Below are 22,255 nucleotides of genomic sequence, written 5' to 3' on the forward strand. Positions count from 1 at the left end.
GGAGAAAAAAGGAAAAGAAGCTGAAGAAAAGGACGAAAAAGATGAAAAGAAAGGAGGAAAAGGGAAGAAGAAAAGTAGGAAGACTGAGGAGAAAGAAGGATTAAGACAAAGGAGAAATGGAAGGAGGAAAAAAGGAGAAGGTGAAAAAGGACAAGAAAGGAAGGAGAAAGAAAGGAGAAAAAAGTACAAGAAACAGGAGAAAGATGAAATGGAAGAAGGAAAAAAGAATAAGAAAAAGGAGGACAAATGAGAAGAAAATGAAGAAGGAAAAGGAGAAGAAATGGAAGCAGGAGAAAAGCGGAGGAGAAAAATGGAAGAAATGAAGGTGGAAAAAGGAGAAGAGAAAGGAACAGAAAGAAGGAAGAGAAAAAGAATAAGGACGAGAAAGAAAAAAATGGGAGGAGAAAGAAGCAGGAGAAGACAAGGAGGCGAAGAACGAAAACGAGAAGAGCAATGAGGAGGAAAAGAAGAACAGAAATGAGAGGAAAAGGGGAGAATAAAATAAAGAGAAGAGTGAACAGTGCAGTGGAGCAGCGCACCATTGTTCCTGTCCCTGAGGTGATCAACATCCCGGACTGTATTGATGGAGAGATTATTAATCACACTGCCAGGAGTGACGAATGGGTCCGTTTCAGGGTCAATGTTTGGATAACCTTTCCACGGCTCACCAGGACGAAACTCTGCACACAACACACAATCAGCAGCAGAACACACTCATACCTACAGGGGAATTCCACTCATTTTTCAAAAAGAAACTTACAGTCTCAGAACTGATCACAGTGGTGGTGATAGGAACTGGACGTCCTCCTCTAAAGCTCCCTCACAGAAAATTACTACATGAAATGGTTATGAATTCACTGCCTGATGACTGAGACACTGTTTTGTGACTGTTTTTTTTCCACTATTTTCCATCATCATCATTCCATATGAACTCAGAAGACTCATGTAGGTTCGCTGGTAGTTCTGAATGGTACATAAAATGTCTATATTTGTGCTGTAGTCATGGTGATTCCTAGTTCCTATCACCACCACTGTGAAAATATCTGAACCATTTCACACCAAACCACTCTGAATCACACTGTTTACATCTCACACACTGGATTAGGCAGGAAGCTATAAAAACAATGGAAAAACTGTTTAAAAACTGCATTTAAAAACTAAAAATGACCAGTTCCTCAACAGAAATACTGAAACAGCCTTAAGCACAAAGATGGTGAGGCAATTTCTTTTGGAATATCTAACAGCTCAGTTTGATTCCTCCAATTAAGCTTCAGCCCACCATGTCTTTCCTACTATATACACGAACAACAACGGGCCTCGTTCTCCAACCATTCTTAAGAAATTTCTTCTTAAACCCACTTACGCAGTTCTGACGAAGACTCTTACTCACCAGTGTTCTCTTATTCAGGATGTGTTCTTAGGTGAGAACAGAATCTACACACACACTTAAGAGCACAAAGGAGAGAACAGTTCTGCGCTTTAACATGACATGAATCTGACGGAGACTTTCTTAGAACCTTTATCAAGAACACACTCAAGATCAATAAAGTTATTGGAGAACGAGGCCCAGAGTCTTTGAGCTACTACATGAGTGAAAAGCACTGTAAAGTGCCTCACAATGGAAAAAAGATTTACAAAAAAGGGGGAAAAAAAAACCCAAACAAAAAACAAAACCAAAAACAATGCAAGATTCAAAATAGTAATAATATAAAATTATAACAAGAGTCCAGGCTTTAATTTCACGCACATGTAACTTCAAAATAAATACAAATTTTGTTGATTTTTTAAAAATTGTAAATAAGCTAGCACATTCTACACATGACAAAAAAAAAAAGTTCCAGAAATTCCAAAATTGTGCAAACTTCAATTGTAAAACCTGTGTTTAAATGTATTCTCCCTAAATTAATATATGGACAAATCAATAAATTAAAAAAAAAAAATATTTATATTACAAAAGCTGTGAAGGAGAAGACAAACCTGGTGGCCAGTTGACGTTGGTGGATCCATGAGGTGATTTGGCACGGTTGGGCCAGCCATCCCCCACCGATCCGGGCGGGCTGATGGGGGAGCTGCTGGCATTCATAAAGTCATATGGACCAAAGGGAGAGTCTTCGAGCCTCAGAGCAGAGGACATAGCACCTGCAGGACAACAAAGTCGGTCAGGAGGGTCCAGACCACTGACACAGACTTGAACACACACACAACGAGCCATCGATCGATCGCTCACCAGGTTTGCTGGGGTTTTGATCGAGTGGCGAGTTAACGGAAATATCCATAGCAGTCCACTTCTTCAGACGGGACTGCGGTTCTTTAAATCCAACACTACTGATATCGAGGTTGTTTACATTCAAGTTTGAGTTCAAGCCTAGAGAGAGCGAGAGAGATTCAGACTGTGCTGTGGAATCACAGAAATGCACAGAAACATTTTAAACAGTTTAATTATTTTTGAAGCTAATAACAGGCACTTTAGTAACAACCTTTACTTTGTATGTCTCAGTTTTGAAGTAATGCTTTATTTAAAAGCTTAAACTCTTATTACTGTAGCGTTAGCCAGCTAGCTTTCTGCTACCTGTCCAGTCTGCTAGCGAGAGCAGAATATGTTCAGTCAAAAGGAGAATTTAAAGAGCTAAATTTTTAAGCGAGTCTGTTAGGGAATCAAACGTGATGTTTAACTGGCAGTTTATCATCTGTTTGCATTTAATAGACACAGGTTACAACACTAAAGGGCTGAGACAGGGAGGATGGGCTGGGAATGAATAAAATCTCAAAAGTAAAATCTCAATAACAATTTTTAATACTACTTGGGCCAGTTCTACTATTTTGAGTGCTAAAAGCTCCCCTTGTGAAGGGTCTTTAGATTGCTAAATGTGACTATTATGACATCCATCACTCAGACTGCAGACTTGCATTTACAGCATTTAACAGATGGTCTTATCCAGAGCGACTTACAAGAAGTGCTTTGTCTATCTAAAGAAAATATCTCTGCTAGTTAACAATAGGTTGGAGAGAAAGCTAGTCCTGAGCTCAGATACTGCTAGAAACAAAAAGTCACTGTTGACACAGAGAAAAAGGAACAGTGCTGAACACAGTGCAGTGCAATACATTACATTACAATTAATACTTAATTCAGTGCTCATTTAAGTGCTGTATAAAGAGATGTCTCTTCAGCGTTTGAAGACAGCGAGACACTCCACTGTATGGACAGCTAGTGGAAGTTCGTTCCACCACCTGGGTGCTAGTACATAGAACAGTCCTCCAAATGCAGCACTACCAAACGACTTGCGCCACTTCACTCCATTTAAAAAAGTAACAGATTAATGGGGACAACCCTGTTACGCTGTTCATATGATTTTGTGGGCTGTTTGCACTTCACAGCATCCATGCTTGTCTTTGATAAACTCCATCATGGAACACCAAATTGCAAATCAGTCTTCATGCTGCGTTTGGACCAAGACATGCCGGTTTCTGTCCCACCACTAGAGGGCACCCACCTAAAGGGAAGTTAGAGAAGGAGCTGAGGGCGTTTTGTTCTTTCTGCAGGTCGGAGGTGCTAGGGGGCAAGAAGGTGTCCATATAGGACTTGAGGCCAGGCTGGTGCAGAGTGGGGGGTTGGGGGGAGGTCTGCTGCTTCAGCAGGGAGGGGTCCAGATGGCGAGCAGGCTGGATCATCGGGGAGGGGCCGAGGCCACGAGCCTAAAACAAGAAGATACAGACAACACAGAGCATGACGACATAATACTGTAATACAATAATAAAGTGAAGGTAGCTCTAGTGAAAACATCCACTACAGAGCGGACTATTTTCTTAAATGAGATGTTCAATTTCTTCTGAGTTCTAAAATATATCAATAATAATCCATAAAGAATGACGAAAAATAGATGATTTTTGGCCACATCGCCAAGTTGTACAGTTCATATGTTAAGGCTCACCTGCTGCTCTTGGACCTGGCGTCCGTTTCCAGGAATCACTCTCTGATTCTGAGCTTTCTGCTGAATAAGAAGACGCTGCAGACAAAACAACAGATGGAAGACATTTCACATTTTCTTATTAAAATCAATTAACAATATTCTGGCACATATTCAGATTCCTTTACTATGTTGATCTGTAGGTCTCTGTTCTTAAACATAAACTAGCCAAAACTAATTTACTATTAAATGAAATCGTGTTTGTATATATTAAAAAAAAAAAAAGACATCAGTCACGACTGCATATGTGTACATATTTCTATACTGTGCTCTATTTACACAAAGTTAGGTTAGTTCATCATTTATGTTGAATAGATTCTCCCAAAATGTTACGCTGCTGTGCTGACGTTGAACGGTGTGCTGCACTGGGTTGGTATGACCAGCGGGTCAAAACAAGCTCAAAACAAAGTGCCGCTGTGCCCTGATTGGTGTAAACATATAAACCAAAAGGAAGGACAGAATTCTCAAAATGTAGTGGAGTAAAATGTAAGGTATTTGACTAAAATGCAGTGGAGTCAAAGTAAAAAGTCACCCAAAATGGAAATACTTCAGTACAGATACATGAAAAAACTACTTAAGTACAGTAACAAATTATTTACTTCATTGCTGTCCAACAAGTCTTAACATGGGTGAGATCTGCCTTGTGGCCAATCAAGCTGTATTAGATCTGCACCTGTGGCAAACTGAGCAGGTTTAGTTCCGTACCTGTAGCTGGTTAAGCTGAGAGAGCTGCGAGAGCTGGTTGAGCTGGGAAAGCTGATTGAGCATGGCCACCTGCTGGGGTCCAAACAGGGGATTCAGACCGCCGTTACCGGGAGGATACTTCAACAGGGATGGTGGAACCTGGAAAAGGGGAAAAATAAATTCCAGAAGTGTTCTATAGTTCTATAAATACACATAAGGAAAGCCTGCAAACAGAGCAGTGAGAAATAGTTCAGATAGGATAAACACAACAGCATAATAAGAACTGTCTGATGAAATATATCTGATCTCCTCAGGCTCAGGAGGTGCCGAGTGTACCTGAGAGGAGAGCAGTGGAGGAGGCACTTGGTTTCGGAGATTGGGCTGAGCAGAGTTTAGAGGTTGTGCTGGAGGCTGCTGGGGGTTCCGGCCCTGTGCTGCTGCGTTACCACCACCGTACATGTTCATATTCTACAAACAAGAGAAACGAGAGCAAAGACGTAAACGAGGTTGGACAATACTGAAGCACTGAAAGAGATTGAGGGTGACCCTCATTTACAATGTTGCAGAGTTCATACAGGACAAGCCACTGATAATGTATAAGAACATATCAAATAATAAAAGAATTTAATTATAAAATGTCCCTGAACTCCTAATGAGCGCATATTCTACATTTACCATGTGTCATTATTCATTCCTACAAAATAATTTTCAAACCTCTCTTTAATCAGAATAAATAAGGCTGCTGTTTTCACTGTGCCTTTAAGACTGATTTGTAAATGCACTCTTTACTGATTGGTGGCTCTCTGCTGAACAGGTGGGGCTAAAGTGCTGCAGACTAAATAGGCGGATATGTAAATGAGTTGTTGTTTTGTTGCATCACATAATTCAAAAGGTTTCTACAAAGATTTTCCCAGGTATAGACAAGACAGTTATGTTTTGAAACAATGTTTACATGACATCTAACATTAAAAAAAAAAAAGGGAACCCTTCATGATCAGAGGCGTCTTGACAGTTTTAGGCTGCAGTTTGAGTAGCTGATGTTGGTATATAATAGCGCTGAAGTGTTAGCCTGTACATAGCCTCTGTAATATCTGGTGCCACTTTATTTTGATATCCCACTGCAGACAACTCATGGATGCACGTCTTGCATTTAAATTGAATTCTATTAAATTTATCTTTAAATTTGACCCTAAACCCAACTTTAACCTCAACCCAAAACAAACCTAATCCTACCAATCCTAAACTTGACCACCACATTTAAAGCTCTGACTCCAGAGGAGTTAAGCCTTGGGTTCACTACAGAGCTTTTAGAGTCTTAAAAGACTGGGCATCTCACACTATCAAGACTTTTTTGCAGGTTTTATTAGGGCGATTGAAATACTGGGGATCCACACTCATTAGAGATCAAAACGCTACTCAACTTTTAATCTCATGTGAACATGTTCTCCTGATACTAGGAGACCCAAATAAACAAACGTGAAGCTGCTGCTGCGATTAAACAATAAAGAAGCAGCAGGTAAACATGTTAACATGAGACTCATGGGTTTAAAAACGTGATCAGTGGGTATTTTTAAAGCTTGAAAACTCAACTGTGCCTTAAACTCAGCTCATTAAAAAAAACGTTGCTCCACTTGTGAAAGACTTGTTCCCATTTTTCTTTGTTTACTTGCTGTATTTTCTTCTCTCTCAGTTTTCAGTGGCTGATGGAGAAGTCTGTTCATATTGAGTCGTTGACCAGTTGACATTAGATTACACTCGGAGTGTAACGTTTGATAAACTCTGACTGGTCTGAAATGCGATAGCAAGGCAGTAAGTCTGATTCAGAGCCCCTCACACACGACTTGACTCTCTCTCTCTCCAACTGTTGACGCCGACCGACCCAGAAATCTGGAGACTAGAGCTGACTAGCTCAGACTCAGTCTGAGAATCAGCTAAAATTGCAGTTAAAGTCGTGCAGTGTGACCTCAGCTTTAATGTCTGTTTGGCATCAACTTTTAACATTTGCATTTTACATGTGAGAAGTTGATAAGACCAGAGATCCTTATATGGAATGATGCTGACTACAGAGTGACTTCAGACGTCAGCACATCAGGGCTTGGTGAGCAAACAAATTTTATTTTCAACTATGATACTGGCTTCTAACGACTCTGTTCCACAAAGATGTTCTCCTTTTGTCTTGTGTTATTAACTGAGCACAGCCTTTTTCTTAGTTTTACTTGTTTTTCAGATAAATTCTATTTAAAATTTCAAGAAAATACACGAACAAAAAGGGAGTTTTAAAGTTCAATAAATCTATGAAATTTTGTAGTAGTTTAGTAGTTCAGTGAGTTACTCCACTCCAATCTTTACCTGTGTTTATTAAGTCTGTATATGTTGTGTATGAATGCATATTGTTTGTGTTTGAGCAGCACCAAAATAAATTCCTTTGTCAAATGCCAACTGATAAGGCAATAAAGTATTGGAACTTGTAGTCATGTTAAGTAATTGTGAACTCAATACTGACCAAAATAATTGTAATTATGATTTTGCCATAATCAAGCAGCCCTACTGTCCACGCAGTGAGCTGGAGGCTGCAGCCCGCAGAGACTCACCTGCCTAACCGCTGCGGGGCTGGGCCCTGGGTTGGACCCAAGGCACTGGTTAGGTTGGGCAGAGTGTGAAGGGGAAAAGCTCATGCTGCTGTGTGCTGTGTTCTGGGCTTCCTCTGTTACAGAGCTATCGTAGGCAGAAACGGGGAGCGCGAGCTGAAGCGCAGGCCAAGCAGAGAGGAAGAGGAAGAGCAGCGGCAGGAAATGCACCACGGAAAAGCCCAGAGAGAAGAAACAACAACCACCAACAGACAGGAGAGAGAGGCTGTTAGCAGAAGCCGCAGAAAACAAGCAGAGAGAAAAAAGAAGCACTTCCACAGTTCAGCTACAAATCTATTCAGAGTTGACCTCTTTAGACCAAATGTGGTCAATCAGCCAAGACATGCATGGTATCTCTGAGGGTTTATAAACCCAGCTATGAGGCTAACGCACCTAAGAACCTAATGGACACTTGTATCCAATCAATTAGCATGGAGCTAACTGTCTCAGACTCATCTTGATTATGTGGTTTCTAACACTGCATGACCCACCGTTACCTATAAACATGCGCTAAAGTACATCAGGATACATTCTTAAAAAAAAAGATGGTTCTGGGATTCTTTAGTAAATACAACAGTTCTGCACAGAACCATGAACACTCAGAGCCATTTGCCTGCTTAAATGGATCTTTGCATGGTGAAATGGTTCTTCAGATTGACCGAGAACATATTGTTCTATATAGAACCAAAAGGGTCCTTTTACTGCATATAAGCTTGACACGGTAAGCAATAAAAACAACCCTTTTTGGTGCTACATAGCCGAGTGTTCATGGTTGAGTGTTCATGGATATAGCACCATTTTCTTTACTAAAAAAACCCTTGTAGAACCTTTATTAAAAAAAAAAAAAAAACTAAAAACAAAAAGTGTAGCCAATAGTAGCAGCCACCTAAAATCCTGATTAAAACATATTATATATTTTATCTGCTAGTACCAGGCTGACATTCTTCTTTGGTTCCCTTTTTTTTTTTTTTGTAAATTACTTTTTATTGGGAAATTCTGTTCAAGACAAAGGAAATACAGTGACATTCAAAGATTCATATATCTTAAATAACGATCACACAAAACAATATAGACAACTAAAAAAAGAATACAAATCTTATCAAGAATTAGACTTCCACGAGATCACATTTTTTCCACAAAGTAACATTAAAGTCACTGATTTGTCCCTAAATTTAGTTCCCCTTTTAATAATTTATTATTATTTATTTAACAATTTCTTTGTTATTTATTTATTTTGAGATAAAAACTATTTACATAAAGATGGGGAAGCTTACTCTTTAGTAAAAAGAGGAGAGAAGGACGGGAGGTCATGAGTTCTACAAAAAGTCTGGTCGCTGGGGTCTTATATATGCTAGCCATCTAGACCAGATCCGATAAAATTTGTCTGCTTGAATTCTTAGAGAATAGGTGAGTTTCTCCATAATAAAAATTTCATAAATGACATCGTACCACTCTTGAATTTGGGGAGGTTCAGAGGACAACCATTTTCGAGTGATTGCCTTTTTACTTGCGGCTAACAAGGCACTCAGTAGTTTTTTTATCACTTTGACACGTATCCAAAGAAAGATTTCCCAAATAGAGAAAAGTAAAGTCAAAAGGTATGTTTAGTTGGAATATCTTACAGACAGCCTGATGGATATCCCTCCAATATCCAGTCAGCGCAGTACATTCCCAAAAAATATGGAAATGGTTTGCGCCATCCGAGCCACACATTATCCTGCAGCTAGACCCTGAGCCCTGATGCCGTTTCTGCACAGGGGTAATAAAAAAATCTAAGAATATTTTTCCAACAAAATTCTTTCCATAGTAGAGAACTTGTTGTTGCCCACTGATATTTACATATTTCCCCCCAATCATCCTCAGATAGTGACACATTCCCCTCTTTTTCCCATTTTTCTTTAATATATAATGTTTTATTGTCTTTGAGAATGTTAATCTCTTTAGAAAGCCTCGAAATGAGTTTAGGACATGAGCCTGTTTTAGTAGTGGCCCAAATAAATGTAAGAATTCCTGTCTCATGGGCTTGTGGGTTTACATGTCTAGACAGTTCGTTAAAATAGGATCGTACTTGAAAATATCTATAAAGATCCTTCTGTTCCAATCCGTATATTTCTTTTAGAGATTCAAATGATTGAAATACCCCCTTTTGTAAAAACGTCAAATATGTTGTTAGACCCCTCTTAGCCCACCTTTTAAAAGTATTATCTTCTTTGTTAGGGGAGAAGTCACTATCATAGGCACACCATCTCAACAATTTTACAGAATCATGTATCCCACTCAATGTAATTATCTTTTCCCAAATCTTCATAGTTAGGTTAATCCATGGATTCTACATGTCCAAAAGGTGTTTCATTAATGTTCTATCAGCTATAATAGCTTCCAAGGGAAAATCTGCTGCCATTGCATTATCAATTTCCTTCCATCTTGCTGTATAATATTTATTGCACCAACATATTAAAGGTCTTATTTGGGAGGCATAAAAATAAACACGAAGGCAAGGGAGGGCAACTCCTCCATTCTCCTTTTCCTGTTGTAATATGGTATATCTTATTCTAGGTTTCCTTCCCTGCCATATAAATCGCGAAAGCCATTTGTCCCACTCCCCAAATTGTTGATCTGATATTTCTATTGGTAAGGTCTGAAAAAGTAATCGTGGTAATACATTCATTTTAATTGTCTCTACTCTCTTAATTAGTGTGAGGCATGGGATAAGATTCCATCTTTGCAAATCTGCTTTTATTTTACCATTTAAGGGACCATAATTTACTTGAAATAGCTCAGACAGATCTTTTGGTAAAACCACTCCTAAGTATTTTATATTTTTTGCCTGCCAATTAAATGGATATGCATCTGTGAGTGTTTTTGGTGGGTTATAATTTATTGTAATCACCTGGGTCTTTTGAATATTAAGTTTATATCCCGAAAGAAACCCAAATTCTTCCACTGTGTTCATTAGTGCCATGAATGAGTGAGTGGGTTGCCCTAAGTACATTAAAACATCATTTGCAAATAGTGCAATTTTTTGTTCAACACCATAGACCTCAATTCCCTTAATATCTTGTTTTTGTCTAATTGCTTGGCTTAAAGGTTCAATAAATAAAGAAAATAACAACGGGGACATCGGACACCCTTGTCTAGTTCCTCGTTCCAGCACAAATGAGCTTGAAAGGTTCCCGTTTATTTTAATTTTTGCACTAGGTTTATCATATATTGTTTGAATTGTTTTGATAAACATGTGATGGAAACCAATTTTTTTTTTAAAACTTTATATAGAAAAGCCCATCTAACGGTGTCGAAGGCTTTTTCCGCATCCAAACTTAACAACATTGCTTCAAGTTTATTTTGATTAATGTATCTCATTATTTGTAAAGTTCTCCTTATGTTATCCTGTGTTTGTCTTTGCTTTATGAATCCAGTCTGGTCCAAATGGATAAGATTAGGTAATAACTGCTCTATTCGTCTAGCTAGGATCGAAGTAAATAATTTGTAATCCAAGTTTAATCCATGTAGTTCCCACATTCTGATTTGTCTTTTCCTTCTTTGGGTATAACTGAGAATTGCTTCCCTCCACAATGGTGGAATTTCACCTGTTTCTATTACCCAATTCATAGCTGACAGCAACACTGGAGTAAGTTGTTCTTTGAGACATTTATACCATTCGGATGTATAGCCGTCTGTTCCTGGGGATTTTCCTGGTTTTAATTTAGAAATGGCTAAATTTAGCTCCTCAACTGTTATCTGCCGAATAAGTATTACATTTTGTGAATGTTACTACTGGTAAATTCAATTTGGATAGAAACTTATCAATCTGTAGGTCATTTGACATAGGTGGTTGAGAGTATAGGTCTTTATAATAAGTGTTAAAGCTTTCTTGTATTTTCTCAAGTTTAGATTCCATCACTTTAGTTTTTGGGTTTCTAATTCTGTATATAGTGTTATCTGCTTGCTGTTTTCGAAGCCTGTAAGCTAGAAGTTTTGCTGATCTCCCTCCCCCTTCATAATATCTTTGTTTCCAAAGTATACAGCTCATTAATTTCATGTTTTAATTTATTCATTTCTTGCTTCAGTTTTGTCTGAAATGTTGTATAAGTTGTAGTCTGTAATCTTTTTAATTGTGCCTGTAACTGTTCTAGTTTCTGAGACCTTAGTTTTTTATTAAAAGAGGTTATTTCTATTACTTTCCCCCTCATGACGGCCTTCATAGCATCCCATATGATGGATGGAGAAACATCCCCTTTATCATTTTGTACAAGATATTCTCCAATGTCGTTTTTTAATTTCTGCACAGTGTGAGGGTTATTCAGAATGGTTGAATTCAGCTTCCATATTGTCGATCTATGTGTTCTATCCAGGATTACGGACAAATAGATAGGGGCATGATCAGATAGGTCTATTGTACCAATGTCGCAATCTCTCACCTTATATCTATCCTTGCTAAAAAGGAAGAAATAGTCTATTCTTGAATAAGTTGAGTGTGGAGAGGAGTAGTGTGTATAATCCCTACTGGATGGATATGTTTCCCTCCAGATATCTATTATTCCCAATTCTTTCATTATCGTATTGATTTTCTTGCAAGTTGAATATCGTTGAATACCTACTCCAGAAGAATCTAAATTTGGATTCAGACGAATATTCAGATCCCCCCCACAGATCAATGTGCCCTGGGAACTAGCCATCAAGTCAAATAACCTTTTAAAGAAACTCCAATCACTTCCTGGGGGGGCGTATACATTCAAAAGTGTTACTAACGATCCCTCTATTTTACATGTAACCATTGCAAATCTCCCATCCTCATCAATAGTGTCTGATATATGTTCAAAAGTCAGTGCATTCGATATTAAAATTGCTACTCCTCTTCTATGTCCTGCCTTATACGAGGAACAATACAAGTACTTAAAACCCATTGATTTTAGTTTAACATGTTCTGCTTTAAGTGTGTTTCTTGAAGAAATGCAATGTGTGACTTATCCTTTTTTAATTTGGACAAAATTTACGCCTCTTGATTGGATTTAGGACCCCATTGACATTAAAAGAAATTATTTTTATAATATTATCCACCTGCATACTCCCTTGCACAGAAAAATGAACCGATAGATAGACTGACCTCCTCCCATCTCCTCTGTAACTTAAAGTTAACAAGTCCCCTTAGCAATAAGAACAATTGTAAATGCACTATAAACAGGTACAAGAAAAAGAAGGAATTAACACAAAGTAACCTTGGTTCCGATATAGAGGTCTCAATGCAGACCTTAAACAAGTTGACACATCTAGAGGGAAAACCTCCACCTTCTGTCCTTTGAGGAGGACCCTCCATGTTTAGCCTTTAGGTGGCAGCAACCCATCAAACCCGACTATATTAATTTACTCTGATGGACTAGGACAATTTTTCTCCTCTACATGTTGAAACTAGCCTTTCCCACAGTATAACTTAGATACCTCGTTAAAGAGATCGTTCTTATCTTATTCAACCAGTGCCTACCACTTAAAGACACTTAATTTTTCTTTGAAGCCGGCCACGTCCCCGTAGCGGCCGCCCCGTCTGGACCGTGGCCCGCCTGGCTGCCACGTCAAACGGCGAATCTGGTCCAGAAGCGTGTCAGGTTGCATAATCACCGTTACGGGTAGATCCCTGTCTGCCATATCTCGTGTTGCCTCCTCCACTTACTCGTAGGTTAATGTCCCGTCATCATAGAATACCTTCAGCTTTGCTGGATACAGAGTCCGAAACTTTATGTTGTTATCCTTCAGAATCTGCCGTGCCTCTGCGTATTCTCGTCGTTTGTTGAGAATTCCGGATGCGTAGTCATGATCCAGGCTTATTTTGTTGTTTTTCCATACGAAGCCTCTCTTTCGCCACGCCAGTTTCAGAATGCTTTCCTTCGTTCTGTAGCTTAGAAATCTGACAACCAGCGACCTCGGCGGTGCTCCAGCGGGGGGCCGCGGACCCAGAGCGCAGTGGGCTCGCTCTATAAGCATGTCCGTGGAGGGTGGTATGTCAAGGTTTTCCCTAAGCAGCTTTTCAACAAATGTGGTCACAGAGTCTGCCTCCCCCTCTGCTCCTTCTGGGACCCCATATATCCTCACATTTTCACGTCTTGAACGACTCTCTTGGTCCATTAGTTTACCCTGAAGCTGCGTCTGCAGTTTGAGCATTTCAGCCAGGACATTCTCCGTGACTTGTATTCTTTCTTCATTTTGTACGATTCGCGTTTCTGCAGCATCCATCCTAGAGTTAATTTTCGAGATCTCTCCTTTAATGGCTTCAAGCTGACTTTTAGAGTCTTGTCGAAAGTCCCGTATTTCTCTTCAAATCAACTCCAACTTCCCTCCTTCTACCTTTTCCTCCGCTTGACCACCGTCTTGGGTTTTAGCATTAGCCACGGGCACGCTGTCTCCAGAGTCAGCTTCGTAGTCACGTTTTTCTAGTTGCTGGGTCGACTTTTTCCCCTTAAGCCTAGTCGCCATACCTGCCCCGTCTTCCATGTAGAAATGTTGTTTACTTTTTTTGTAAAAAACTTCACTGTTTTGGGGCTTTTTCTTCGCCTTTAGTCGGGAGACACGTTTTTACGCTGCCATCTGGCTGGTGACGTAACCGGAACCGTCAGTTCCCTTTTTAATTAATGGTTCAAAACTACTTTCTTTTGCATGTGAGTGTGATGAACATTTTAAAAAAGTTAGAGCCCAAATCTTAATCAAAATTGAATTTTGTTCCCTTCTCTGAGGTCCAAGATTTGAGAGTTTTGATGGACCAAAATCAGTCTAATTTGTACATTACAATTTCCCAACCTTTAATATATGTAAATGAGCTGTCTTGATTCATCCTGTTTTATTAAGAAACAAAAACAAAGAAAAAAACAAAACAAACGAACACAGTATGGGCTTAAAAGCTCCTTTTAACTACAGCGTGAATGGTTGGCTATGTAGTGATGTAGGCTAATGCACAGATTGTTCTGACATCACAAACAGCTTAGTTTCCATATATAAACTGTTGTGTGACGTTTTTAGACACTTAAGTGTTTGAGTTTTTTACAAATAGACATATGTATACAACAATGTCATGATCAGAAAAACACCAAATACAGAGGAGGAAAAGGGGTTGTCTGGTTACAAAACTATTCAAATTAGTGTTTTTAAAGGTGTAGTATCCTTGTATTTGTCCATTTATCCCCATGTGTGTGTCTGTGGTGTCATGTGTCATTTTGCCAATTTTTTTCTAGTATATAAATTTGTCTTACAAGGGAGGTTTAATCTTATACCAATTTCCTGTTATTGCTTTTATGTATATATTTTTAGATTTGTCATTATGCATAATATCATATATCTACACTGATCAGGAAGATTCTGACCACCTCCTTGTTTCTATGCGCACTGTCTATTTTACCAGCTCCACTTACCATATAGGCGCACTTTACTGTAGTCCATCAGTTTCTCTGCATATTTTGTTATCTCCCTTTTACCCTGTTCTTCAGTGGTCAGGACCCCCATGGACCCTCACATCATTCTCAGCACTTCAGTAAGACTGATGTGGTGGTGGTATGTTAGTGTGTGTTGCACTAGTATGAGCGGATCAGACACAGCAGTGCTGCTGGAGTTTTTTTTAAACACCTCAGTGTCGCTGCTGGACTGAGAACAGTCCACCAACCAAAAATATCCAGCCCACAGCGTCCTGTGGTCAGCGTCCTGTGACCACTGATGAAGGACTAGAGGAAGACCAACACAAACTGTGCAGCAGCAGATGAGCTATCATCTCTGACTTTACATCTACAAGGTGGAGCGACAAGGTAGGATGTCTAAGAGTGGACAGTGTTTAAAACCTCCAGCAGCACTGCTGTGTCTGATCCACTTGTACCAGCACAACACACACTAACACACCACCGCGTCAGTGTTACTGCAGTGCTGAGAATGATCCTCCACCCAAACAGTACCTGCTCTGTTAGGGTCCATGCAGGTCCACTGAAGAACAGGATAAAAGGGGACTAACAAAATATGCAGAGAAACAGACGGACTACAGTCTGTAATTGTAGAACTACAAAGTGCACCTAAGTGCAGTAAGTGTAGCTAGTAAAGTGGACAATGAATGTATAAACAAAGAGGTGGTCATAATGTTATGCCTTATCAGTGTATATCTCCAAGGTGCTGTGTGACATTCAGAATATCTAACATTTGCACACATCAACAATTCATAAAGCCAGGAAAACCATGTTTCAGGTTCCTGATAGGATAAGACAAAGTTTCAGCACCAATTAAAAATGTGTGTGTCATTAGGAACCTTTATGTTTTATGAGTCTACATGCAAATCAGACTGGTGACAATATTAGCATATGTAACATATATATTTGAAGAGTTCAGTAATGTAGGTGCTTTACACGCTCCAAAAAGCATCAATATAAAGTACATTCCTTAGTTTTAACAGTATAATAACGCTTGGGCTAAACTGTAGACTCTCTTTCCATTCACAACATGTTGAATGAATATTCAGCTAATTATTAGATCTATTTATCTTTGAGAGTTTTTACAGGTTTAAAAAAAAGACCATTTAAAAATCATCTGTAAAGCTGTAACAACTGATATATTTCTGTGTTCAGTCCGATAAACATTTGTTGCACCGGGCACTGTGATAATCAGTATAGGAATTAAAATTCTGTTACTGTGCTAACTGGTGGTGTATAAGCTTCCATTACTTGCTACATTAGCCTCATAGCTCCAGTACTGAAACTAAAGCAGCAAACTTTCTTTTGCATATAAGTGAGTGTGATGAACATTTTTAAAGGTTAAAGAGTCCAAATCTTCATCTTTTTTGCATTTCTTCCCTTCTCTGAGGTCTATGTATAACATGTCTTAATTTGTACATTACAATTTCCCCAACCTCTCTTTATCCCTTTAATATATGTAAATGAGCCATCTTGATTCATCCTGTTTTATTAAGAAACAAAAACAAACACAGTATGGACTTAAAACTCCTTTTAACTACAATGTGAATGGTTGGCTAAACTTCTGTAGTGACGTATACAAATGCACCGATTTGAAATGTTACTGTTTGTGACATTCACATCAAACAGCAGCAACTCATAACAATAAAAACTAACAACTGATATATTTGTGTTCAGTCCATTAAACATTTGTTGCACTGAACACTGATAATCAGAAATTAAATGGAAATAAAAAATTAAATAGAAATTAAAATTCTTGTACGGCGCTAATTGGTGGGGTATAAGCTTTCATTACTTGTTAGCTACATTAGCCTCGTAGCTCCAGCACTGAAACTAAAGAAGCAAACTTTCTTTTGCATATAAAGTGAATGTGATAAACATTGTACATTCAAACGTTGTACACTAAACATGATTCTCAGCTGACTGAACACATCCGGGGCAAGAAGGAGGACAGTGGATCTACTTTTGCTGATCTATCACTTTAAAAGTATTGTTGAGGTAGTACGGAATGTCCTGAACAGGCTGGCATGCGAGTCAGAAAGTTCAGCTAAGAGCAACTGCCCTACAGATCAAATAGCTCTACATATGAAAAGAATAAGCAGGTGAAGCTGCAGCAGAGGGTGCTAAAGGGCTAAAGCTAGAGAGAGAGGCAGAGAGGAGAAATACCGGATGGTATGACGCAGTAAAGCCCCACTGACCTTCTCCATGTAGGGACTGCGGTCCATGGACGAGTCTTTATGGATCTGATGGCGTGAAGCTGAGCCTTTTTGATAATCTCCCACGTTGAGGACATGTTTGTCAACATCCATGCGCTTATCTGGCATAACTCCTGCAGAGAGAATAAGGCATGTTAGCACAAAAAAAAAATTTCAGATATTCTGAAAATTTGGTGGAATTATCCTTTAAACAAAAAAAAAGCATGATTAAATGTGTCAGACCTCCAGGTATGTCCATCTTATTGCTCTTCATGGAATCATCAGAGTCCCTCTGCAAAACATTACGTTATTATAATCACATTATTTCCATTTTTCAAATTTAACGCAAAAAGCCACTGAAATCTCAGCCTAAATGTAGCCAATAAGGCAAAACGTTCTTCATCTGGAATTTCACTCGAGCTACAAGGCTAATGTAGCTAACCAGTAAGTTAGCATGGCACTAACTGCATGGCTAAATAACCACATTTCTCGTGGTCCTGCTTCCTATTCAAACTTCCAGTTCCACCTTAAATTGCACCGTTTAATGTGGCACTGGTTCAGGTAGTTTAAAGACTGTACACTTACAGGAAAATTCATGCTGTTGAACTGCTTCACAAACTGGTTCATCCACGGATCGTCTGGCTTACTGGGTCCTTTATTCAACTGGAAAAATACAAAACATTAGTGATAAAATCAGATACAACAGGGTTTAATTCGTCACATACTGGTAACACTACAGATACAAAATATAAACACGTTGTTGCCATGTGGCATGAAAATAATTACGCAATACAAGACAAACTATTTGTAATTATCCACTCATTAAAATGTCACATGCAAAAGTTATGTTAAGTTATGCATGAACGTTTTGTTGATAAATTCAATATATTCTTAACAAATCTGAGGGCCTGAGTGTGTTTATATTTTAACATGACAAAAAGTGAGAAGTAAGCACTTGTAGCGAACCATCAAATTTTGCATGTGAATATATATATATGTAGAGCTAGACAGATTTTGAAAATGTGTCTTGGGTGCCTACTGTGTGTGTGTGTGTGTGTTTTGTCTGAACAAAACCTTGTATCTCCAAATTGGTAACTTTACAAGAGAAGGAAAAAACATTATTATTTAATAATAATTATTATTATATTATAATAATAATAATAATTTAATGTAAGTTAACAGAACCAGAATTTTTTTCCAAGTCGTTTTCACCCGTTTCTTTTGGTCCATTTATCATGAAATTTACACACAACAGGTATTTTTAAATTTCTGGTCTCAACATCTTTCTGCAAGTTCAATAATTGTTAATCAGTTTGTGAAAATGTTTATATTGTTTAGGCTGGCTGACCTGCAGCTGAAGTGTAGCTCATGTTTTTGGTCATGTGATGTGTGCAACTGGGTAGAAAACTGCTGTCCTATAGATTTGCTGGAAGTGGGGTGTCAGCGCAAACTACAATGCATGCTGAGGACTGTAGTGCTACTGATTGTGAAATGGGCTAATATTAATAGAAAAATCTAAATTTTTAGGGCTGGATTGTACCAAGGGCCCGATCTGGACTGAGAGCCTTGTGTTTGACATGTGGGGTTTAGAAAGTGTGCCAGTTGTAGACCAGGATCAGAGAAGCAGGTTAATCTCAGTCTGAACTACCTTAGGAGGCATCTTCTTCATGTAGGACCAGTTTCCAGTCTGGTTCATTTCCTGTGACGCGTTATTGTTCCACATGCCAATCTCCACTTCTTCCTCCTCCTCCCAGCTGGACACTCCAGGCATAGACATCTCCTCTCCACCCCAGCTGTCTTGCATAGGTTTGGGTCCTGGAAGACAGAAAGGGGCAGGGCAAAGGGGAAACAGTTAGGGGTTTTTACCTTCATGGGTAATGTTTAGGTTTTTGTTAGAGCTGGGCAAAAGGATTTTATCATTATCATGATGACTGTGATACAATTTTCTGAGTATATCTGGATACCATCAGCACTGAAAGCAGCACTTTGGAGGCTTTGGAGATTTGGAGCCCTCTCTGGTGGAAACATGCAATGTGCAGGAAAACATTTTGCATCAGTTGTGCTTCAGATGCCCACGAGCGGATGAATCTGACTTTTGCGAACTCTGTGAAAGAGTGTCTTCTGAGGGTGCAAGTGAATTATCTAATACTGTCATCGCATCTTCATCAGTGTATGTTAATTTTGAGATCGTTTGAGGTCGAAACATAGAGCCGGATCTTCTTTTTGAGTCTGTGTGTGTGATGTTAACATACGACGTGGTGTGAAACACTCAAAGCCTCTGAATTTTAACTGATTATTTCCGGTTTTACAAGGTGACTCACAATGGCCGGTTTTTACTCTCCACACTCAGTAACAGAACTTTTTAGTTTTAATTAAGAAAACATTAAATAGTGCTGCTTTAAAGAACGCTGACCAACCACTCATTTCATTAAAGAGCGTAATTAGCTCTGTTTAACCCTCTTATCTTTGCGGTCTACTTTGTATATAGTTCTCATCTGTGTATGAAGAGTTCCATGTTCATCATGCTGACAAATAAAAACATTTTCATTTCTAATAAGTGAATCACAAAGCACAGATCTCTTGTATGCAACTCCCAATAACGTATATTCACATGCTCGGTACTATATTTTAGGTATTCAGTGTACAAATGCAGCATTTATAGCGGTGACACACGTCAACACAGGTTAAGCTTAATTTGTGTTCAGGAAAGCAGAGCTTCAGGGGTTAATGAGGCCGAGCTGGTGCTATGTGGTGGTGATGTGATTGTACACAGTAAAAGTGTTTTCAGTGGTCTCGCTGAACACCACACTGCTGCCCAAGAGCAGATAAAAACCGCTGAGAGAGATTTGAGAGACCACCCATAATCCATTAATGATGTGTTTGCCTGGCCCAGATGGGCTCTGGACTCACCGGGTTTGTGCTGAGTTGGAGGAGCCATGGTCGCCCCACCCCAGCCGCTGCCTCCACCCTCCCTGCCCGAATCCTCCCAGCTGGAGCCTGTTTCCATGGGCTTCCCCCAGGCGGCCGTGCCATTGTCCACAGTGACAGGTGGGCCGGCGGGCTCACTCCACGTAGAGGACTCCATCTTCTGAGGACCACCATATGGCTCTCCCCACCCTGCAAACACACCCACACTCAGGATCAATCAGCACCATGCAGCTGAACAACTACCAGCAGCTGCGCACGTCCTCAGAATCAATACAATCTACAGGTGTTAAAAATGTTCCTGATTCCACAGAACTCTAATTTACTCCACACAGGCCAGTTCAGCTCAGATCAATAAAGGTTCTCCAACACGCTTGAGCCGAGTGACCAAAGGTGCCATCACCATCATGCACGGACTGTTTAAACGTACCACTCTCAGATTTTAGGTGCAAGTTTTTTCTTTGAATTTGTGATGTTGGTTAATGTCCTCAATCAGTGCTGATGTGCTGTCCTGCTTTAGAACCTTCAACCCAAAAACAACCATATCACTACCAAAAAGAAGAAGAAGAAAAAAAAAAAAAAACAAAAAAAAAAAATAAACAACTTTTAAACCATACCCCAACACCTACCAAGGCAAAACTATTAAACCATACCAGCAACTACCAAGGCACAACTATTAAACCATACCAACACCTACTAAACCATACCAACGCCAACCAAGATAAAACTATTAAAACATACCAACGCCAACCAAGACGCAAATATTAAACCTTTCCAACACCTACCAAGACAAAGCTATTAAACCATACCAACAACTACCAAAACCAAACCAGCAACTACCAAGACAAAACAATTAAACCATACCAGTAACTACCAATGCACAAAAATTAAAGCATACCAACACCTAACAAGACAACTATTAAACCATAGCAGCAACTACCAAGGCACTATTAAACCATACCAACAACTACCAAGACTACCAACAACTAACAAACCATATTAACCAGAAAAAAAAACTAATAAAGTAGCAAAACAAAAACTACCTGACAAACTATATTCACCACCGAAAAAATAAATAAATAAATAAAAACAACTAAAAACCGCTACACAACCATAGCAACAACTACCTAACCAATAACTACTCATACCAAGAATTATCTTTTTTTTATAATATAAAAAATATATATAAGAATTATTACAAACGACACACACACACCATCCTGCAGGTATCCCTCCACCATAAAACAGCATCTCTGTCATCAGGCAGTGAAATAACCATTTCATGTAGTATCTTTCTGCGAGTGCTTTTAGAGGTGGACGTCTGGTTCCCCATCACCACCACTGTCAACAGTTCTAACTTAAGTTTATCTAGAATGGAGCGTTTCACATCAAAACACTCTGTTTACATGTTAACTGCTTAATTATGAGCATATTTAAAATGGTGAAATTCCCATTCTGAAAAAGATCCCCTGAGTATAAATGTTTTAATTCTAATTTAGAAGAAGCACTGAAAAAAACCCTACAGGGAGACATTATTAAAAGTTTACAGGGTCTAACGACTAGGATAAACTCTCCGGGCCTGATAAGACATGTAGCCACTTTGCAAACATCCAGGAAGCTACAACAGTGACCCTGAGATATGGAGCTCCAGCTCTGGTGCTCTGTAGAGCCAGCTGGCCCTCACAGTGACATTATTAATATATGTGTACAGGGTGCTGAACTAGTTTTTGCTCTCTCAAAATCAAAATGAAGCTGCGTCCATCAACTACAGCCTGTGTAGATCAGCCTGAAGTTCTGTCCAAGTTTACATCTACAACCCCAAACTTTATGAGGCCAGCTTAGCTCATAAAGCCCAACCATTACAACCAATTCATCTGCCACAACATGTCTTGGACAAACTTTAAGAAGGGGAATTCCTGCATAATTAACTGGTTAAGATGTAAACAGAGTGGTTCAAAGTGGTTTGGTGTGAAACGACCTATTCTGTAGAAACTTACCGAGAACTGTTCACAGTGGTGGTGATAGGAACCAGACGTCTGAAGAGTTTAAAGCAGTGCCCAAACTTTGTCTTAGAGGACTGAAGCACAAAGTTGTGATTGACCCAGTTGCAAAAAAAAATAATAAAAAATACATATATAAATAAATAAGGAAGGAAATAGTAATGATACTATTACTACTAACAATAATACAAAAATAAAATACTACTACTAGTATGAAAAATTTTATAAATTTGATAGATTAATTAAAACTATAAATGCAAAAACATAAGTGAGGAACACTTAAAAATGGCTCCATATAGAGCCATCAACACCCAAAGAACATTTTGCATGATCGTTCATGCGTCCTTCAAATCAATGCAGAATGGGTTGTATACGGTTCTATACAGAACCTATTTAAAAATGACTATACAGCAAGTTTGTAATACTAGA

General features: G+C 39.0%; 1 protein-coding gene across 2 annotated transcripts in view; it reads right to left on the minus strand.

Annotated features, from left to right (window-relative positions):
- LOC108436949 (trinucleotide repeat containing adaptor 6A) overlaps positions 1-22,255 on the minus strand; it is a 40,476-nt gene that overhangs the window by 8,984 nt on the left and 9,237 nt on the right. Inside the window, exons 4-16 of one of the 2 annotated variants that reach the window (XM_037544723.1) lie at positions 19,812-20,018; positions 18,550-18,716; positions 17,487-17,564; positions 17,145-17,193; positions 16,905-17,035; positions 7,241-7,393; positions 4,986-5,117; positions 4,671-4,808; positions 3,930-4,004; positions 3,492-3,693; positions 2,228-2,365; positions 1,978-2,139; positions 540-680 (exon numbers count right to left, since the gene is read on the minus strand). In XM_037544723.1, coding sequence (XP_037400620.1) covers positions 540-680; positions 1,978-2,139; positions 2,228-2,365; positions 3,492-3,693; positions 3,930-4,004; positions 4,671-4,808; positions 4,986-5,117; positions 7,241-7,393; positions 16,905-17,035; positions 17,145-17,193; positions 17,487-17,564; positions 18,550-18,716; positions 19,812-20,018 — 1,773 coding nt within the window. The remainder of the gene's footprint in view (positions 1-539; positions 681-1,977; positions 2,140-2,227; positions 2,366-3,491; positions 3,694-3,929; positions 4,005-4,670; positions 4,809-4,985; positions 5,118-7,240; positions 7,394-16,904; positions 17,036-17,144; positions 17,194-17,486; positions 17,565-18,549; positions 18,717-19,811; positions 20,019-22,255) is intronic. The other variant, XM_037544722.1, reaches the window with a different exon arrangement.

Source organism: Pygocentrus nattereri, chromosome 14 (genome assembly GCF_015220715.1).
Source record: "Pygocentrus nattereri isolate fPygNat1 chromosome 14, fPygNat1.pri, whole genome shotgun sequence".
Lineage (NCBI taxonomy): Eukaryota > Metazoa > Chordata > Actinopteri > Characiformes > Serrasalmidae > Pygocentrus > Pygocentrus nattereri.